Raw genomic sequence first — 22,500 nt, 5'->3', positions numbered from 1 at the left:
GACTGAAACTAGTCCAAAAGTAAGTCACCAATTAGTTTGAAGCTGAGAGCTACTTCTTGGGTTTGCTGATGAATCCAAAGTTACCCGTTAAACCATGCACACTAGCAACCTTTACTCAGCTAAGGCAGAATTTTTACATTAAAAAATAATAAATTCACAACATACCACCAAACAAAAATAATGAATACTAGGGGTGTGAATTGACTAGTATCTTGCGATTCAATCTGTATCACGATTCATAGGTCACGATTCGATTCAATACCGATTAAACTCGGTATGAATCTAAAAATTAATCATTGCGATTAAAAAAAAAACCTAAAATTTTGAAAATACTAATCAGTAAACTTGTACATTAGGGTGCATCAAAAACATTTTTGCTTTTTATATGGCTGGGAGCCAAAACTGTTCCAATATATTTAGAAATTACACATGCAAAATATTTCTCCAATATATGACGGTGTAGTGGTGCCAACATGTATTTGTTTTTTGGACTATTAGTAAATTGTGGTCAATGGGTGCCAAAGCGATGTGAGGTCAAACAAAAGACTGCTTATCAAGAAACTCAAGTGACCTTCATTGTTTCAGTTGGGTGTGTATAGTCTTATTACATTTTACTATCATATCTGTTGTGTGTGTGTGTGTGTGTGTGTGTGTGTGTGTGTGGTGTGTGTGTGTGTGTGTGTTTACTTTTACAACCATAAGATCAGCTCGCAAACGTTTGCTAACCACAGTTTGACTAGTTAAACAAACCTATTCAAAAAATGGTTACATCACAACATGCTAAGATGGAACAGTAGGTTTTTCTTACAGTGTAATAAACCCTGATTGATATTAAATTAAATGATAAATTCTTGAATGTTAAAGGAAACAAAACAGTTTCATAGCTAAAATGCCACAGAATAGCTACTAGTAATGACCCAATTATTGTTGAGTGCATTACACTATCATATCTGTAATTGTTTTGTTGTTATTTTTGGAGCTTTTTCGAGTCATTTAGGTCTCTATATAGTTATTTTGTGTTCATTGCATAAAGCTAACTAAGCTAGCAAAGGTTTGCTACCCACAGTTAGTTAGTTAGTTAGTTAGTTAGTTAGTTAGTTAACAAACATATTTTAAAAATGGTTGCATCATAACGTGTTAAGCTGGACCAATAGATTTCTCTTTTTATATAATGAACACTGTTTGATATTAAATGAAAGGAAAACCATTTTGAAGGCTAAAAGGCACCAAAGTTAATAGAAATGAGATTGTTCCTCTATGTGTGTCAGTATTGAATACTGAAATGATGATGATGATTTACACACAAATGAAATCCAGCTACATCAATTTGTACCACTCGCAGGAAGACTTGATTTATTATTTTGTAAGAAAGTCAACAAGTGACCATCTAATAGATAAACATTTCATTGTTCTGACAGTCAATATACGTTGCTGACATAGATTAGCAAAGACATATTTGTAGGGGTGTGAATTGCCTAGTACCTGGCGATTCGATTCGTATCACGATTCATAGGTCACGATTCGATTCAATGCCGATTAATCCCGATACGAATCTATAAATTGATCATTGCGATTTTTTTTAAAACTCAAATTTAGAAAATACTAATCAGTAAACTTGTACATGTACACTGTAAGATTTGTATGAAAATGTATTTATTTATCAGAAAATTCAGGCTTATAACTGAGCCACTGCATTTAACAAACGGGTTGCAGTCTGTTTCATGTTTGAACAGCACTGAAATAAGATATTAAGGCTTAATGTTCCATTAATATAACATTCTTCCATGCTTAATGTGTGAATCCTAACCCTAAGTAAGACGTTTTGTTGAATATTCCCGTAAAATTTGATGCTTAAAAATTGATTTGGCCGCATATTGAATCGATTCGAGAATTGCGTGCTGTAATATCGCGATATATTGCCGAATCAATTTTTTCTAACACCCCTACATATTTGTAACTAATAAATAATCGTTTTCAAACAAATTCAATCAAATTGGATTGTTTCTTGCCGCACCCCTGATATTGTCTAACGGCACCCCATGGCCCCCAGGTTGGAAAACAATAGATAGAAAAACACACATTCACGCTCATATTCAATCATATGTATGGATAATTAAATAATTTTGGATCTTGAAGAGGTTATTGGCAGAAAACGGCTTGAATCAATAATAAAATACATAAAGTAATACCATACCAGGTAAGGCTACGTATAAATTTGCAAATATTAAGAATATACTGCATATACGTTTGCATTATTGCCTCAGGGCCCAACGAGACACCTATGGCCTCAGTTTGAAAAGAAAAATAGTCACGATCCAATTGAAAAAGTTTCTCAACAGTTATGTCTAGTTAACTTCCTGTTCTTGTTGTTCTGGGGTTAAGTGTCAAGTTACCAAGGAAACAGCATTGTGAGTGGCAAACTCATACAACAAGTGGCCACTTAACATAGCAAAGATATCCAACCAAATTGGTCTGGTGAAAAGCAGCCATCATCATCTTACGAGGGCAACAACAACAAAAATACTTACTGTAATTTTCAAAATCTCACAAAAAGAAAACCATAAGAGAGACAACAGTGCAGGAGTCAGGAAGAACAATTAAGAGCTTGATGGAAGATGAAGAAGCAACAATTTCAAAGTAAAAGAGGCGTGATGGAGCGACGGAGTGGAAAGCAGACACGCCCATATGTTTGGAAGCGGGCAGGAAATGGAGCTGTCCACGGATCAATAACCGACCGGGGAAAGGCCTGGCTGAAAGGGTGGGTGGATGTCCTTCTTGGCATTCTTGGACTAATCCAATCAGAAGTAGTGCTGAGTGCTCACAAGCACGCGCACACACATACACACACATGCACCCGCCAGTCGACCCTTTCATTCACATCTCCGCTCACTCTCAGCAGACAAGCCAAAATGTAATGAGAGAAGGATTGGCCATTTTGGAGATGAAATTAAAGAGCCATCAACATAAGTGCAGGCAGAAGGCGGCACATAAAATCGCCTGCTCTCCCCCAAGCCGTGCAGTCATGTCGTCCTCTTTGCTCGCAGATCACAGGGAATTTTTATTTGCCGGGGGAACTTGGAAGGGGGTTCCATTGGAGTTTGAAGCAGCAACCACACACGCACACGCACGCGCACGCGCACGCGATCCACATCTACCATGTCTTCATTTCCTCTCGCCCGTCACTCTTTCTGAGCGAGTTCATTTCAAATTTTTATGATTAAATGAATTGCGAGGAAAGCATTGTGGGTGCTAGTATGGAAAAAAATATTCTCTCCTATCAGTGGTATCGACCTTAATAAAGACAGCATAGACTATTCTTTTCATATTTCATCTCTTTTTTTTACTAGTTGTTGCCGAAGTCATTTCTGCCAAGGTTTGCATGAAAAGAACGACATTCAGTTTCTCATAAATCCTTCCCATCCATTACAACAAAAAGGTGATTTTACAAGCGAATGCATACGCTGTATAAAGTAGGTTCATATATATATATATATATTAGGCATCCACCCACCCATACCCCTTTTTTTTTTATGAGTACAATTACTTATATTTGAGTACTCGCTGATACCAGCACTTGATTATGAATGGCAATTGGGATTCAAATGAGTTTTTATTTGAATTAAATATTGTTCAAAATCACACCCTTCTTGGACATTTTGATGTTAAGATGCAAAAAATGCATGAAACGGATGAATGAAAGTGGAAATAAAAACGGCAACTAACGAAAAACGAACAAATGAATCAATAAGAACCAAATGAGAATTTGTTGAATACAAATAAATAAATGAAGGGGGATCTCATAAATATGCTACGATGCAATGATTTTGAAATAAAAAATGACTCCAATAATGAGCGCTGAGCAAAAAGCGGCCATGAATTTAGTCTCTTGTGCTTTTAATATGCGGTTTCCTGTTTGGACTTTGACGAAGTCAAGAGGTGTAAACTCGGGAAGGAAGTGTGGTTTCAATTGGAATTGTTTGCTCACCTGATATCCTGTTAAGTGCTTTACTTTTAGCCATTCATCAAATTTTTTTTGGGACCTTTTTCACTTTGAGGACTACGACCTTTGGAAAGATGAAAACGCTTGTCTGGGATGGAGTTTCCAATTGTTACATGTGCTTGAAATCGTCTTTCGACTCTCCGTTCTCGTTGACGTTCCAGTCTTGTGACTGCACTTTTGAATGGACGCTCTTATCTTTCAGAGACAGAAGTGAGATCTGCTTTCAAGTCTGCATTTATTGTTCTGCTGCAGCGTGACTGCTGATGTGTGTTTCCGCGAGCGTCTATATATTTTCTCAAACCCTCTCCGAGGCCTTTTTAATAATGCATGGCTTTTTATATGCGACAAAGTCTCCCGTGAGCATTTGTTTGGAAAGGAGCGCGGCGGCGATGCATTGCCGCAGATCGGCGTGGGCGTGCTTTTAGTTTGTATGTGAGAAGGCGCACAAGCAGGTGACGCTGGCTTCTTGTTGCAGTCTTAACAGCTGCAGAAAAAGATGGCCTGTGACTGCAGCATGCACTTAACCGTGAGACTGTCATGGATTGTCTCATTTCTTTCCATGTCTTTCCTTCACTGCTTACAAATCTCACAACAAGCCTCATACGTTTGTGTATTTTTTTTAAACTATTTTTTAAAACAGTACATCACATGGCGGGCACCGGAGTTTTCAAGTCTAGCTGTGGAATGCCGGTCATAACGCTGCCTCCTCAATTTCCAACCTCACGCTGCGCTTCCTTGTGTTTTTTTCCCCCATTAGCTTCTCAGCAACACTTCTCCTATCTATTAATATTTCATAAATGCCAGGCTGAAATTAAGACTGCATTTGAATCCATTCCAATTTCCATTGGCCTCTAACTCGCCTGCTCAGGAAGAGCTTTTCGAGAGAAATTGATTCACCAGGATGCAAATGGCATGCAGTATTTTTTTCTTTCTTTCTTTCTTTTTTTTTTTTGCAGGCAGATGTTGCGTATATACCAGAGGTGTGCCAAAAAATCGATTCTCATAAGAATCGCGATTTTCATTTAGTACGATTCAGAATTGATTTTAAATGTCCCAAAATCGATTTTATTATCCCTTTGTTTGTGTGTGCTTTTATTGGGAGCACTGTTCATGTTGCACCCGATTTGGCCACTTAGGGGCAGTGTGATTCCACGCGGTCTGATACACTGTTAAGTTGTAGCCACGTTAGAGAGTAGAAGGCAAAAGTCACAATCAAGTTATTCTAATAAAAGTAGTTTTTTTGCAGCGTGGAGCCGTTCTTTTGAGTGATAAAAATGCCGCGATTAGCGCGCTAATTAGCATTAGCGAGTCAGACTGGAGTAGATCATTACGATTCCTTGAACATCTATATATTGAAGCAAAAATCATTGACAATCAAATCATTTTCAACAAAAAATCATTCATAATCAAAAATTTATTCAGAATCGAATCGCACACCCACAAATCGGAATCGAATCGTGAGGCATTCAAAGATTCCCACCCCTAGTATATACAGTATGTATATGTCTGTACTGCATAATCAGTCAACCGGATCTTAAGCGCAGTGACTTATAGACGTGTCAGTTCTCTACAAAAAGAATACACAGTGTTAATTTAAGCTCACCAGATATCTCATTAGCCAAGGAAACCATATTCCTGAGCTCTTCAAAATGAATAAAAGACGAGTACTGTACTGTATTATGTAGGCAGGTGAAACTGGTTATGTCATTGGCGAAAGCAGGTTTGGATCACTAAAGCAGACTTTTGCATTTTTTTCACAGTCTAAAACAGTTCACAGGACATATGTTTTGGTCATGTACTTCCCTCAATGACTTTTGGAGACAAATATTTCACGTATTTTCCGCCATTTGTAGCCAGAATATAGCGCTCAAAAAGACAATAAAGCAGTTTAACGCATCCAAAATTAAATTTTTCATAGTATATCCCATTTAGGGAGAGAAGGAGGCGTTTTGTGTTCACTGTCACAAAAAAATTGATCAGTTAGCAGTGAAAGATTAAATAGAATATGCAAGTGGCAGACATGAAGCTGTCATAGTCATGGTGAGAACAGCGGGGCGGAGAAGACGGCGACATTGAGTTAAGCGCCTGTTTTGCAGAGGACAGATGATGAAAAAATCAATCGGGCGTCCATTTATGAGCGTTTTTGTTTTGACACTTTTTGCAGCAACGGCAGTGTTTCCTCTCCAATGCCATCAAACTCCTGACAGAAACCAATAAACTACAAGTGACCGTCTGAAAGGCCTGACACACACTCACAGAACGAGTTTACTAGACTGCCATTTATAGTGGCTAATTTGGCCGGCGGACTTTATTGCCGCAGGCCGTTTGACGATGGCAACTTCGGGGCTCAGTGGCACTTAGCACTTTGTGAATATCAATTTGTGGTAATGGCCTGAATATCAATTATCTTGTTTCTTGTGTCCTGTCCAGTGTGGCACTCTTGGGGTGGGATGTTTATTAGCAAAAGCACTGATGTACCCATTAACTCATCCAAGAGTCGCCTTACACCACAAGGAGCCGAACTAAGAGATCCAACAGCAAATACAGTCCCAACCAATCGCACCCATGCAATGTTGTGTAATATCAATACAACTTGATTCATTGGAACGTGACGTTGCAATCATATTAAGTTGTTGAAAATGCTTTCGAAAGGAAATAGTGTTGCACACAATGGCATGATAAAGACACTAAACCCTGGGTGACCAGATGTCCTCTTTTCCATGGATATGCCTTGGGATGTTTGATACCGTTTTTTAGACTGATACCAGTATGAGTTCTCACCATACCGACTACCAATTCCTGTAGTACTTTTGACATATAAGATTTAATTTAACGCAACGACCAAAACATTGTGAAGACTTTTCTTTCTGACGCAGATGATTTCGACAATGTGAGAAAACTCCTGCAGTATAGCGCCAACTGCTGCTGAGGAGGACCTACGTCATGTCAGATTAATATTGCAATTTTTTGGCCTGAAGTATCAGTGGCTGGTATTAGTAGCCTTCATGAGTACACAAGAAAAACCGGTGTGAACCCGATACCGATACCTAGTATTAGTACTCGCCCATCTCTAGATATGTCTTTTTGGGGACTACAGCACGGATGGTAAAAAATTGAATAAATAAATAAAAAATAAGTAGTAATATTAGCTGTTTTATGGAGAGCAGAACAAATACGTATGTGCCTTTATGTATTGTTATAATGTGTCAGCATTTGTTGCTCTACAGTTTGTGTTCAAAGGTTTATAACTGCAAAGTACAGCAATTTTGTGTTTCAATCAATGTGTTTCAATGTCAAATGTTGGCGCGGTGTAGCGATTCTCAACCTTTTTTGTGCCACCAACAACAATGTAAAGACTGACAGACTGGAAACAAATGAAAATAAATCATCAAGTATGCAACGCATCATTGCGCCAGTTGTGATGGCATCATTGACTCATTTGCGAAACGGTCACGACATATTGCACAGGGCAGGTTGCGCGTGCGACTAAGCTAACCCCGAAACTTAAGTAGGACTGCCGATATCGCCTCCTAAATACAGTTTGTTTTTGTTGAAGCTTCGTCTGTTGTTTCGGCCTGTTCCCCTCCCAACATGCTTTTTCTTTCAAACATTTTTTTCTAGCTTGTGTGCCTGATTTTCACAATAAACCTTCGTTCAGACTCTGATGGATATCGTATTTTTTTTGTGCAGTCGCTCTGTGAGGCCCAGTACCAAATAGCCTGCGGCTCGGTGGTCGGGGACCCCTGCCTCACCAGACATTTGGCAATCACACTTGAATGAATGGAGCGTAGAAACCGCACAGTTTAATGGCAAGCATCACGACAACTAACTAATCAACTCGTGCAATTACCTGAGCATCTCGCAGCAGCAATGAAACCGCAAGCCCCTTAATGATTAACAAAGTTCAGTGGGATTATCCAATTAGGCGTGTGAGCTGCAGGTATTGCTGTCGAGAGGATGGACTTCCTCCGGTGTTTCATTAGAGCGACCCTGGAGCTGGCTGCTGTACAAGCGCGGCTAAATGAGATCATAAATCTGCTGCTCCATACTTTTATGAGCATGACGGGAAGTCTATTAGAACTTTCATAAGCAGCGGGCGAGGCCAGCAAAGCGAAGCGGCCGGGCGACACCGTCAGCTGAACTCGCCGTCACATCTGCGAGAGACGGCGTGAGAAAGAAGAACAGGGGTGGGAGGTGCATTTTGGGAGTGCATGCATGAAGCATCAAGCTGAGTTTGTGAGCCGAGATAGAATCAGGACACCTTACCGATCAAGCGGCTTCCAGGTGCCATCTTTAAACGAGCCTGAAGTAACCTAAAAACGCTTTTTGTTTAAAGAAACACATTACATCCCCATAAATAGCTCTTTCCGAAGACAGAATTTCTCTAAGCATACCTTCATGGATCGTGGTTCCATGTTGTCAATAAAGACGCGTACAATTGTCCAAGCGATGTCATATTTTGCAATGTGCAACCCCAAAAAATAATAATCTCTGTCATAGTTGTTAAAACATTCTTTATAAACCCAACATTAGTGAAATCGATGAAAAAACAAACAAACATCCCTATCTGTCCCGATTGTGTAAAGCAAAGGACGTCAGACAGATGAGAAGATTCAGAGCTAACAAGGAATTTGTGAAATTTCTGCTCGACAGGTGAGTTTATCACCTTCTTGATTTTTAACTGATTGTACAATCAAAAAAACGTCAAACAGTTAACATTTAGTGTTATAGAAACACTCTATAACTAATATGTTGTGGCTAACATCTCCTTGGTTAAAATGTTAATGCTAGCTTAGAATTGCTGGCTCTGCTATTTAATTGAAGCGGGACATTTTTGTCTGTGACTATCACAACTACACACTTTCATAATCGCATGCTGGGCTAAATGGCCGTGTTTGGGGCGTAGCTTTGAACCCAGACTCAAGGTGCGGGAGGGATCAGTGAAGTAAGGCTATGCTCAAATCTTATTAGCGATTTTAAAACAGCAAACTCCCTACAGGGCTGGGACCAATCAAGGTCAGCTTCTTCTTTTGAGCTAACCTTTCAGAGGGATTGTGGAAACTTTGCTCTGCTTCACAGATATGGAATGGGAATGGAATCGAACACAAGCTGATAAACATGCAACACACACACACACACACACACACACACACACACACACACACACACACACACACACACACACACACACACACACACACACACACACACACACACACACACACACACACACACACCCACACACACAAACAAAGAGCATCTTGAAAAGAGCAGTTGGTGTGTTTTCAAACACGACGCCATCTGCTTCATGCTCACCAGTTGGTTATCACTGTCAAGTCACAAAGTGGTACACTTTGGTTTGGACTAGCAAAGGCAATCATAGTGTGAAACAGTCTATGCCACTACGGCAATCGAGGATGTCCAACTTTTGACCAGTCAAGAACTTTTTAATGGCGACCCAGTAGAGCAAAATCTCAAACATGCAGCGAATACTCTAATTTAACTCCTTCTCAATAAACTAACATCTTCGAGCAGTCCAGATGGAGCACTTCAACTCACTTCTTTGACACCAAAATTTGTGCTACTTTCCCATTACCAAGGTTTTAGCGCCATCTTGTGGCAGCAAAGACAGAAAATAGGTGAATGCATGTTGTTTCTTTGTGGAAGCAAAAACTTGTCGTATGAGTGAGCTTCAGACAATCCGCCACTAGTTAGCAGCAGGTATCTGTTGCTTTACTCCTTGCATTTTACATGATCTTTGCTGGTATTTTGCCAAATTTGTTTTTGGTAATCATGGTTGCTAAGAAAGTAATGGACGATATTTCTTTAAATAAAGCTTCAAAAGTGTTTTTGTAGTCAACTTGGACAAGCAGTACAAACCGAATATTTCTATGATATGTACTATACTGAAGTTTCACTCATTTTTAAGATGAGGACCTCTTTCCATGAAAAGATGGAGATCAAGAAAATGATGTAATTATTTTGAAGCAATAAAGGAAAAACTCTGCTGCATCCTTGTACCTCCCCACTCCATCACTCCCACCGTAGTGCCAACTTTCCATCTGGCGCTCAATCGTTCCAAAGGGCGTAGGGGGTGCACAGATGCGCTACATGTGCTGTCAAGTCGGTTTCAGGGCTCAGTCGGCCAACTCTTTGTGAGACTAATGACGCCAAATGACGGCGGACGCCGCGTCCAGGTCCCGGCTACCGCGGCAACGGGCCTGACAGGCGCTTGGCGTCCGCTCAGCTGTTTGCTGCGCACAAGATGGCGATGGAGGCTGGTGTTGTGCAGAGGAGGTGCGAGGAACGTGGCGAAAAACATTAGATCAACTGTTAGAACACATTCGATGGTTCATTTGAAGATATCACGCCTGTGCGAGTTGTGAGGTCACAGTATGATATCGCAGCAATAGTTTGCAAACAGTATCACGATCCACCAATAATGATAAGCTCATGGTGTTATCAACACTTTGATTTTGCACTGACATTGAGTTGTGCCGTGAAATACAAGTGACCTGACGAGCTTTGACTTGCATTCAGAAATTCAAGATGCGATCGCTTTATGGGCAGTGATTTCAACTCACTTTACAGCAAGCGGCAGTTTGACAGATAGTTCTTCAAATAAGAGCTTCATGCCACTCATTCACTCACTCACTGGAGTTTAGTGTCACACAAACTATTCTGTTAGAGAATTGAATTGTGTATTTTAGACAACCACACAGCTTTGCTTCCCGCTAGCTTAATGCTAACACACGAAGCGAAACGCTGTAGATGGGCTAACGAATATCATTATTGCGGCATTTTTAAGCATTGGATATATGACCGCAAGCAGTGCATTAACACAGGTAGACAGATAATACAATAATAATCAGATATTTTCTTTATCCTCTGAAAAAAAACACATAACATTACTGCAGTTTAACAGTAGTTCATTAGTGTCTGTGTCAGTAGTTCATTAGTGCATGCATGTATTATGCTTCCCCCTGGTGGCCAAGTTGCAATGAATAACTCATGATGCACAAACTGCTTAGTTTTCGAAATTCCCTGAATAATGTTATTGATTTATGTATTTAGCAAATATTATACAGCTATTTTCCTCATTAAAAAAACAATGGTGTCACGTCGCAATGGTGGGGTGGTTCTGGGTTTTTTGTCTTGTCATTTCCGGTTTTATTTTGAAAGTCTCACTCTTCTCTCGTTTCAGGTCACTTGCCCTTCCTCATGTGGCGTATGTGTCCACCCCATTTCTTGATTGTGTCCACCTGTTCCCAATCACCCTCATGTGTTAAATAGTCTGCGTCTCCCTTGTCTTGTTGCCGAAGTGTCATGTCCTGTGCATGGAAGTGTTCCTACAACTAATATCCACAGGCCTTGCCCTTTTTTATATTCAGTTTTTACCTCCTGCTTGGAGCGACCTTTGTTACCCTTTTTGAGTGCCTTGTTTTTTCCTCCAGTTTGGAGCGTCTTTTGTTCAGTGTTTTTTCCCTCAGTCCAGAGGTGATTTGTGTTAAACTGCAGCCGTTGTTAAACTGCAGGCTAACCAAATCCCTGCGCCTGAGTCCTCCCTGCCTCGCCTTGTCAGTACACTTCGGCCAGCATGGCCACAGCAAGGAAATAGGGAAACCACACTGCGGAACCAAGAGGAGCACCTGTCACATCAAGAGGAGTTTCAGCGCACCATTGCCACCCAGCTAGGTGATATTTCCGGACAGGTCCAGGAGCTGGTGAGCCATCTGCATAGCCCCGTCGCAACTCCCGTACGGCCGGAAATACCGGCTGGCCCGCCTGCCCCGACCCTATCATTTGAAACTGGCCGCCCTTGAACGCTACTCGGGAGATCCTGGACAGTGTAAGGCCTTCCACACTGACTGTGATATCCACTTTGAACATTCTCCACAGTCCATCCCCACCGACCGATCCCGGGTAGCATTTATCATCTCACACCTGAGTGAATGGGCACAGGATTCCCCAACCTGCCATACCGTATCCGGGTTCCGGGCTGCCCTCCTCCGAGTTTTTGATCCTGTCTGCACTGACCGGGAAAAAGCCAGAGAGCTAAGTAACCTCAAGCAAGGCAAGGAGTCCGTAAGTGTCCTGCGACCGCAATTTACGGGAGCGCCACAGTCTGCTCCTTCCCCGGCACTGAATTTGCAAGCGTTTCGAGGACGAACCCATGCAGCTGGGCAGAGCCCGACTTTCTCCCGAGGAACGACAGCACCCCGCCAGGAAGCCTGGTGATACTACTGCGGAGAACTCTGACATCTCGTTGCCGCATGCCCTGCTAAGCAAGCTACCCCAGTGAGTCCACGCTCTGCTTCGGGAACCGAGGCACGCAAACTCACACCTGTTGTTATCATCAACCACATTGCAGGCACTCATAGACTCAGGGGCTGATAAAAGCCTTATGGACTGGGGTCTTGTGAGATGTTTAAAGGCACAAACCATAGCACTAAACACACCCATTAAAGCCAGAGCACTCAATAGCAGGGAACTGTTTGTTGTGTCATGGAACCACTCAATGTGCATAGGGGGGCATAAAGAATACCTTCCATTCTAAATGTTCCAGTCCCCATCTCACCACCCTGGTTTTGGGTCATCCCTGGTTGTGCAAGCACAACCCACGTGTAGACTGGCGCTCTGGAGAAGGGACTGCATTTACCATGGGGTGGGCAAGATGGCTGACGGTATGAACTCTGCTGCTGTTAACCTTGTGTCCATCCATCCCGCCACAGACAATGAATACCCGGACTTGATTTTTGAAAGTCTAACTCCTCTTGTTTCAGGTCACTTGCCCTTCCTCATAAGGTGTCTGTGTCCTCCCCATTCCGTGATTGTGTCCACATGTTCCCAATCACCCTCATGTGTTAACTTGTCTGCGTCTCCCTTGTCTTGTTGCCGAAGTGTCACGTCCTGTGCATGGAAGCGTTCCTACAACTAATATCCACAGCCTTTGTCTAGTCTTGCTCTCGTGTTTTTGTATCCCGTTTGGAGCGTCTTTTATTCAGTAATTTTTCCCTCAGTCTAGCGGTGATTTGTGTTAAATTGTAGGCTAATCAAATTCCTGAGTCCACCCTGCCTCGACTTGTAAAATCTTTTTTTTTTTTTTTTTTCCGCCTGTAAAGGATGGCATTTCAATGGGCAAATGGGGATTTGACATACAACGGTTTGGAGTTACAAACATAAAACTTGTAGATCTCAAGTCAGCGCTGAGTCATAAGGTTTTCTCACCTGTTTGTGACGGCATGCAAACTCAGATAATCAATCTCTCTCTCTTATCTGTTTAATAACAGCCCTCTCTGACTATGTTCTGAACTCGTTTCCTAGTCAGTGCTATATCTCAAGTGTGGATTTAACTCCCACTTTCCCATCGCTGAGGTAATGTTGTCCTTCTGCAAAGTAGTTCACACTCAGTCAACAGTAACTCTGTTAGTAGCTACCAATCAATTCTACACCATGTACCAAATCCTTGATCATCAAATAAAATAATGTAATTGATTATGTCCGTCCCTGGTTTGCCATGAAGTTCACAGGCAATCACCAGTGACAAGATGGCTATTTGGTTCAATTCCTGTCATGTGTTTGATTTCTATAAATTCCAAGTGAAGGCTGCAAATTTCCGCCAAGCTGCTCCATTAAAATTTGCACCAGTGTTTAATCAACGGCCTATAATCGATCAAGACAATTTGCTTTATTGGGCTGCACGGTAGATGTAAAAGTTTACAGCGCTTGACGGACAGCGCCACACTGACCTCAATCACATTTTGATTGGTATGCTGTTAAAAAAAAAAATTGTCAGCTGCCTCTGAGCTTTTTTTCATTGAAGATAACACACACGCAGGGCTAGAAATTAATGTACACACACACACACACACACAGTATGGTAGGTATGCTATTGACCTTTTGCACGTGATGTCACAGCCCTCATGGGAACGCCCCCTACGGGACGCGAGGCAGGAAAAGAGCCACTTGCCTGTATTGTAACCATTGAATCTCGTACAGCGTAAAGTCCTTTATCTTATAAAATGGTCATATCTTGCTTTGCGGTCGGTTGTACAGACAAAGGAGTAAACCAAATGTTGCTTTTTATCGCATACCTAATAATGAAGACAAAAGACGTCGATGGGTAGCAGCAATCCACAGAAAAGACTGGCAGCCCACAAAGTATTCACGGATTTGCAGCGATCATTTTTTTGCGAGGTTAGTAGATAAATGTTCATACATTTTACTAGTCATTGTATACTAACAGAGGTGTCGAATTGCGTGTTTCAAATCACATCAACGAGCCAGTTAGTTAGCGTCAACTCCAACTGCACGAACACACAGCGTAGTTTTCAAATGCACCTTCTTCAAAACTATTAAGTGCATTTGACTGTTTAATAACGGGGGATTTCGTCTTTGTGCTTGGACTTTTTCACTCTGGAGCCGGAGTCATATTCATGAAATGACTGCATAGCTTACGACTCATTTGTTCCATGCTAGTAAACATAGTAACATAACATCATAGCGTTTCAATACTGAACAGACTATTTAAAAATAAGTCAGTTAGCATGATAAACAAGTTTTACCTTTGCATTACGAGGTATATTGTTCCCCGGTGCGAGCGTAGCATCTCGTCCCAGAGACTCAGCCAGCGACAAGCTTTTAAATGCATCTGGGCTCTCACAATTAGCTTCCTTTCACTTTGCGTCTAAGTGTAGATATATGTTTCCTTCTAAATTAGTTTCTTAGTTACAATCTTAAAAGTCGCAAAACGTGTTTCATTTTGAGGCGGGTTTTCACATTTATTAGTTCAGGTGTATATACTGTAATTGATGGAAAAGCTGATTTGGGAGGGCAAAGCAACAAAGGTGATTGATGACAGTCTGGAAGCCAATCTTGTTCCAATAATTGGACTTTTGATGTTGTGTTCTTATGTGCTGCTGCCTTCCATTTTGCTATAAAAACTCTGTAATGCTGTAAAACTGGCATTTCCCCATTGAGGGATGAGTGAAGACCTACCTCCATTGTATTCTAACTTTCAAGATGCACTGCATATACTTTCCATTGCATCATCTCCGTAGTTTTGTACTTATCATATAAAACGGTACTCATTGCGTGCATTATGTCTATACTGAAGTGACTTTTTACAGGATTCCCTACTCAATGAATATTCATATTTCTGAATATCAGAGGATTTAAAAGTAAATAGCATTTTCAGGAATTAACTGCAGGCGTGTCAAAGGTATTATTATCAATTTTAGGGCAGATTTCAATTAATAGTGCAGATGAAGAGATGTATTTTCCCTTTTCATCATTTGCTTTCTTATAATGTGGACGGCCATCCTCCATGAAAAAGGAAAGTAGCCTGCTGAGCAATGGACAAATAAGCAATCAAATGAGTTTTTCCAGCCTTGGAGGTCTGCACTCGACTGATTACTTTTCCAGCTTACTTATTAGGTTATCTATTTAATTAAGATGATTTAAGCCCCTGTAAATTGAACATAAAAATGTCTTGTAAATTTGACAACATAGAGAAGAGTGTTGTTAATGAACAACTCTGCCAAATTTGAATGATTAAAACAAATCACCAAGTATATTAGCTGATGCTTCAAAATTGTGAAATATCAAACGTCTCAGACAGACACTGTGGGCGTATTCGCCGGTTGCCCCACTCAACTGACAATTAAATACTAACCGTTGTGATTGACTCGAGGGAGTTCTTCACATGATCAATCTGGTACTTCACCAGGCAGAAAGCAGTATATACTTACTGTTAGTTAGATCATAAATATGATGCTAGTGTGAATAAGACAAAAGATATGATACATGACATTTATATTTTGGTACCCAGCTGTTCCAAAATATTGTGGCATTTCCGAGTTGCAGGCCCAGCTAACTAGCTAGCTAGCTACCTGCGCGCTGTAGTGGTAAAAATGGACCACGTAGGCCTAATTATAATCACGTAAACTCGCAATCAGGCCGGATAACCTTTTACAATGGGGGAGGGGCAACGAATGCCGTTATAGCCGCGGCCAAAAATAACTCCAGGAAAACTGAGATGCTATCTACTAGCGCAACAATTCAGTACCAGTTTGTTTTCAGTCTTCGCATATTTTCAGCAGTTATCTTCAAACATGTATCATGTATTTGGAAACAAATTTCTGAATTCCCCGTACAGAGTCTTTACATACTGCTTCTTCTTCTTTTCTTTTTTTAATGATCATATTGCCTTTTCTGTTTTGTTTCCTTTGGCCAACAAATGTATTACTATCACAATCATAAGCAGTATTTAAAAGGAATCTGCTTAAAATAAAATAAAAAAAGGGGGAAAAAAAGTGACTCACTTGCTAGTGCTTGCCAAGCTCCGAGTTCCGTGTCAGTGTTAAGACTTTCAGGGCTTTTCGTTCTCATTAAGGAAACACACTTTTGCACTATCCAGATGTGCACAAGCATCCAGGCAACGTTTAATTTCCTGACATCAAGCCGCTCAGCCCTCTCCTCAAAACGAGTGGGGTTGAGAGGGGGAAAGCACCGAAAGCGAGCGGACCAGACGCTGAACTCGAGCGAATGTAGGACGCGGGTGCTAAAGGGCGAGCAGAAGCCACTCGCTTGCCAGAGGCGTGCTGGCTGGCACTTTGGTGTCACAAGAGCGTTGCTACGTCGCCTTTGATAAGAGCACCAAACACGCTTGTGAGTCACGATGGCCCAGTCGTGGCCGGGAAACGTCTCGTTAATCGTGATGGGACCTGATGAGGCGTTTACCTTCAACTTTTATTCTTTATGAGGGGGAGATTATCTGCCATTATGCTAGCCATCAAACCGGCCTCTTGGTTTTGATCAAACGCTGATGAAAGGCGCCGGGCACAATAGCGGAAATAAAATCTCTCCTAATAACTATGTATATTTTCATGCCGCCTGTCTCTCTGAAATGCAAAATAGATGACTTCTGCCACGCGTCTCAGTCTGAATTCTGAGTTATGTTTCATCTCTCTCTCTCTCTCTCTCTGTCGACTGCGAGCGAGATAAGTGAACTGGAGGGATTAAACAGGGCGCCCCCACCCCAAGTTGGGCAGGATTTCCAGAGTTTAGTGGTGTAAATAATTCAAACCCTGCTCACACTCTGAGCACCTTTACATTTTCCTGCAAATAGCCTGCTGAGGCGCGTTTCAACAAAAAGTTCAAAGGGCTTCAGGCTTTGTGGTGCGTTTCTTCCACCTAACGACTGCACTTTTGACTAAAACATGATGAAATGTGGAAGTCCTCTGCAAACAGATGGACCTTACACCCCCTTAAGACAAATATACTCAGAAGACGTGGTAAAACCAACAAAAATAGACACACACACACACGCTTCACATCCAGATGGCATCGCATCTCTCGGGACGTTCAATTTCCTTCCATCATTTGAACAGAACGCTGCATTTGCAGTATCGGGCGAGCGGCCATTTGAAAACGTGCTGAGGATGAAAGATCATCAATCAGGAATATCAGAAAATGGCAAATTAATTCACTTAACTTAATGGTGTGGATTAATCATTGTCTCACGGCGCCCATCAGCAAAGGTGCTAAGTTCAAGTTTGTGCATGTTTAATGGATTATTAATGAACAAATCCCCCCAGAATTGTCATTGAACACTTTGACTCTTCTTAATCGATGCTAAAGACATAATTCAACATTTTCAACATTGATCTGATTTAAAAATTCAGTTCATACAAATTGTTTCACTTTTGCTACATTTGCTGTAATTGGATTTAATTGGATTTGTTTCACTTTCGGTCAATTAAGTCCGATTCAATCAAATCCAGTGAGTTGACATGCATCCTTTTATATTTAATCGTATTAGATAAAATTCCAGTTTATTTGGTTGAGTTCAGGTCGGTTGGATCACATTTGGTTTGGTTTGATGGATTCATTTTATTTTATTCACTTGCATTGCGTTTACATTCATTTCAACTGAGTTACTACTTTTCAGTTTAGTTGGATAGGTCCTTTTTTTTGTTTCACTTTTGATCCACTTAATTCTTTTATTTTTAGTTTTTTTTCTGGTCAATTCAGCTTCAATTCAATTGCATTTTAATTCAATTCAGTTTGGTTTGGTCTGCTCAATACAATTTAATCAAATTTGTTCCAGTTCAGTTGATTCAATACAACGGCATTTACATATGATCACTTCATTCAGATCAAATTGAATTTATTTCGCTTTTGATTCACTTTGGTTCTGCATGATTGAGTTCAATTCCACAGCATTCAACTTTCTTGTTCCACAAATCAGAATTTTTGTGTATTTGGCTTGATTTCTGTTTGGTCAATGATGTTGGGTTTGGTTAGGTTTAGTTCAGTTTAATTCCATTCAATTAGTTTTGGTTTGGTGTATTCAAGTCACTTCTCTTGCATTCGGTTTGAATTGAACTGATTCATTTCAGATTTTACTTCTGTTCAGTTTAATTCTATTGCGTTCCTTCCCCTTCGGCTTCGGTTTGATTTGTTTAATGCACTTGACTTGACTTTTGATTTACTTGTGTTCCATTTAATTTGAGTCAAATCTGGTCGGTTCAAGTTCAGTTCCAGTTGGGTTCCATTTGATTTAATTCTATAATGTGGAGATTGGTTAAATGAATTCAAGGTCATCCAAATTAACTTAATTCTGCTGATTTGATTCCATTTGTTGTGTTTAATTCTGATTATCGTAGAATGATTCAGATGGTCAGTTAAGTTCCAGTTCCAGATTCTAGTTGTTTATTCTGTAAGGTATTTTTTTTTTAATTGGTTTAATTCACCTCATCTAGTTTGTTTCAGTTCTGCTGCTTCAACTCGATTTATTTTGAGTCTCATCTTGTCAGTTCAGTTCAGTTTCATTCACTTCATTAGATTTTCATTTGGTTTGGTTCAATTCAGATGTGAACTCATTCATATAGTATCTGTTCCGTCTTCATTTTTTATGCAATGATACTTCACATGAAAATTGCAATGAACAAAAGGGGGGGGGGGGCGGCATGTTCTGAAAAGCCTTGAACAGAAGCACAAGTCATGCATGACCAGAGAAGTTGCATTTCATCATTCCCCAATCGTCGTCTCTCACATCCCCCGTGAACAGCGCTTGCATCAGCATCGCTAACAAAGTGGCAGACACACACTCTCACACACACACATCATAAAACATACAATCACCGCCATGTCCATCCGCTGTTCTCGCCATCACTCATCATTAACAGCTGCATCGTTATCCCGGCTGCATCGTTGAGTCTAAACAACGCTCTCTCTCGCATGCATGTCTGTCTCGATCCGACGGACCCTCGGAGCAGCACAACACGCACTTTCTCCCGCTTGCAAATCCCCCCCGAAAGTAAGTGGTACCCACACTAACGATCCTCTCGGAGGTGCCCCCTCTGGAGATGGCGGTCCCGTTGAGTCCCACGAGAGACGGAAGAGTCTGAGACATCCAGTTGGTCACCATGGCCATAGTGCTGAGCACCGCCCCGATCTTTAACATGGGGACGCTCATCTTTGCCTCCTACGGGAGGTCCCCGGATGGCCCTGCAGCCCACCCTAGAACCTTCTCTACTCCCAAGCCCGTTTCCCTCCAGCCACTTGGGTTCCGAGCTGATCAGCCAGCTGACGTTGATACCGGACTCGCCGCTTGCTGAGACCTGTTAGAGGAGAGCAGCATCACGCTGGAATCCTTCCTCTCGGAATGACATCCTGAGCCTCAACCCCCCCCAGCCCCACAACCCCTCCTTTACCGCCTCCCTCCCTCACCCCTCGCATTCTCCACATTCAGAGCAGCACATTGGCTGCCTCACCCCCCCAACGGCTCATATCCACTCCTTCCCGTTCGGCTCTCGTTGACATTTCCATTTCTCTGTTCTTTTTATGACTCACAACCTTATGTGTGTGTGTTCAAATTATAAGTGTGGACATCAAAGTGAGCGGTGCGTTTCACAAAGCTGATGCGTGCCTGCTGACTTGCTGGCGGCATCGACTACTGTCTTCACCGGATCGATGCAGGAGGATGTTGGCGGTCCGGGACATCAGCAGGTGGTCCGGCAAAGCCATCGACGCGGCTCGTAACGCAGACGCTGCTGCCACGTCGTCCGTCAGCCGGCATCGTGACAACTCATTTGTCAGCAGCCGTCTGTCCTGTTGATGCTCTGAGAGTGTCTGAACATCTGATTGGCATGAATGCTTCAACGGCGGCGAAGATTAAATTGCTGCTTGATGTCAAATTGATAGCTGATCCGTCATGCAGCCCGATAGCAGCGAACTATGTGAATGCTGAGAGATGCTGTCACTCCAGGCAAAATGGGGAATATAATGGCAAATAATGAGTAATGCATTGTAGGAAAGGATATCCCAGCAATTCCCTGATATCGTGCAAATAGGCCCCCTGGTGACTGTCAGCAACATAGGGGATAATGACACAGCGATCTGATTGGACGCTCAATCTGTAGCCGCTGTACATGCAGACTTTTTTTGTCATTTGCAATGAAACCATCCCGATTGAAGACCTCAGATCAACTGTTTACATTTGACGGGATCTTTTTCAATCTGGTGTTTTCATGTGCCACTACATTTAATCAGAGTAGCCATTTTACAGATCCATGTAAATGTGATTTATATGCTTGGGAACTGGTATCACGAGTATATTTCCAATACCGCTGGAAGTACCACTACTAGCACACCAAGGAACATCCCGTAAGAATGGTATAGATATATGACAGTATATCGAATGATATCCCAAGTTCACTGAATTTTTCATGGACTTTTGAAAATTTCTTCTTTGTGTTCCTACTGTCTCAGCGAGTTCTTTGATAGTTTGTATGAAGAACAAGCTCTCCCGCCTAGAATTGTTCTGATGTGTGATGATGAAAAATTACTTTTAATCGGCTTGGCAAACAGAACATTGCACCTCTGTGAATCCCAGTGGAATTCATGGATTTGGTGTTTATTTGGAGCATTTTCATTTGGTTTGAGGCTCCGTGTAAACCTGACTGTTTTCCATCTCGTACAGGTAGTCCTCAACTTACAACACGATAGGTTCCAAGAGGTTGTTTGTAAGTCGAATTTGTTTGTAAGTTGAATGACATTAAATTTTGTTTAAAAATACAATTTTATGAAATGATTTTTTTTAAATAAAATAAAAATATGTAAAAAAATAATAATAATTAACAAACTCAATTATATACAATATATACTTTCTATACAGTAGATACATTCATTAAAAAAATGAATGTGATTGCCGCGTATGACGAGTCAAGATGGCGACCACCGAGTAAGATTCAAATGATTTCTGAGGGCTGCGTCTCAAAAATCTCCTCTGCAGGAGAGCCCTCCGAAATGTGCTCACAGCGGCGTTGTGGCAGAGAGGGGAACTACAGTACAATACTGTACAGTAATGTATGATGTGGCGCACACTTGCGAGCGAAATACGGCATTTATGGTAATCGGTCAGCCCTTGTCTGCGAATGTTCATAAGACGGATGTTCGTAACTAAAGGACTACTTGTAGTTTAGTTCGGTATGGTATTTTTTCTTCATTCACATTGTAACGGTGCCTAAATATCCCACTTACGGCCAATTCACACTGACTGCGGAATGGACGCCGTGCGTTTTCTGTACGGCTGCCGCAAGGGATAGAACGTATTCGAATCTGCGTGTCAATTCACAGCAGCTGCGGTGCGGAAGGGATGCGGCGCTGCGGAAGGTTTCCGCAAGCGTTCTATTTTTTACAGACGCCGCATGCGGAACGCTTGCGGATTTTCATGAAGCTGAAGAAATTACACGAGCCAAACAGGAAGTTGAGTGTCGGCATCAAGGTAGATCCGGTATATTTCAAAATAAAAACCTTTGCGAAGTCATTTTGGGGGGAGGGAAGCTAGCTAACTACATAGCATGATATGAGTTGGACATTTAAGACAAAAAACGAGCTCAGATTAAATTAAACATGACAAAATAACACTATTTAAACAGAAAACGTACTTACTCACGGTAGAAGTCACAGAAATAATGTCCAAAAGCATATCGATGTGACAACAGGCAAGTGTGGCTATTGTTTACCAATACGACTCTATATACACGGTTGTTATCGCGCGAACCCCCGCGATCTTGTGGTCTGGCGGGTGCAGACTTCCGGACACGGACAGCTCACGCAACGCACGCGGTGTGAATTGCAGTCCGTGCGGCGGACGTACGGAAAACGCACCGCGGCCGTTACGCAGTCATACTTTTCGGCACCCAGTCATTACAGTACCATGAGTTGCAGCGGGACAATATAGTTGTTGCCTGATTGGTCAAAACGAGAGACAGCTAATCAATCGAATATAATAATAATAATGCATCATATTTATATAGCGCTTTTTTAGACATTCAAAGATGCTTTACATTGGATACATTATTCATGCACTCACACATTCACACTCTGGAGGCGGTAAACTACTTTAGAAGTCACAGCTGCCCTACGGCCCCTCCGACCGCCACCAAACATTCGCACCTTCCATACACCTGTGTGATTAGCACTGGAGGCAA

The 22,500-nt window shown here is 41.6% G+C and overlaps 1 protein-coding gene across 2 annotated transcripts in view; it reads right to left on the bottom strand.

Annotated features, from left to right (window-relative positions):
• The window catches only part of olfm2a (olfactomedin 2a), an 84,422-nt gene that overhangs the window by 21,989 nt on the left and 39,933 nt on the right, over positions 1 to 22,500 (bottom strand). Inside the window, exon 1 of one of the 2 annotated variants that reach the window (XM_086069833.1) lies at positions 19,338 to 19,681. The exons of the other annotated variant lie outside the window; for it this stretch is intronic. Within the exon in view, the coding sequence (XP_085925959.1) occupies positions 19,338 to 19,481 (144 nt within the window). The 5' untranslated portion in view covers positions 19,482 to 19,681. Of the gene's footprint in view, positions 1 to 19,337; positions 19,682 to 22,500 lie in introns of those variants that run through there. 2 annotated transcript variants of the gene reach the window in all.

Source organism: Leptonotus elevatus, chromosome 1, assembly GCF_054856555.1.
Source record: "Leptonotus elevatus isolate MCC_2025b chromosome 1, RoL_Lele_1.0, whole genome shotgun sequence".
Classification (NCBI taxonomy): domain Eukaryota; kingdom Metazoa; phylum Chordata; class Actinopteri; order Syngnathiformes; family Syngnathidae; genus Leptonotus; species Leptonotus elevatus.
This window is presented reverse-complemented; position numbering and strand designations above follow the sequence as displayed.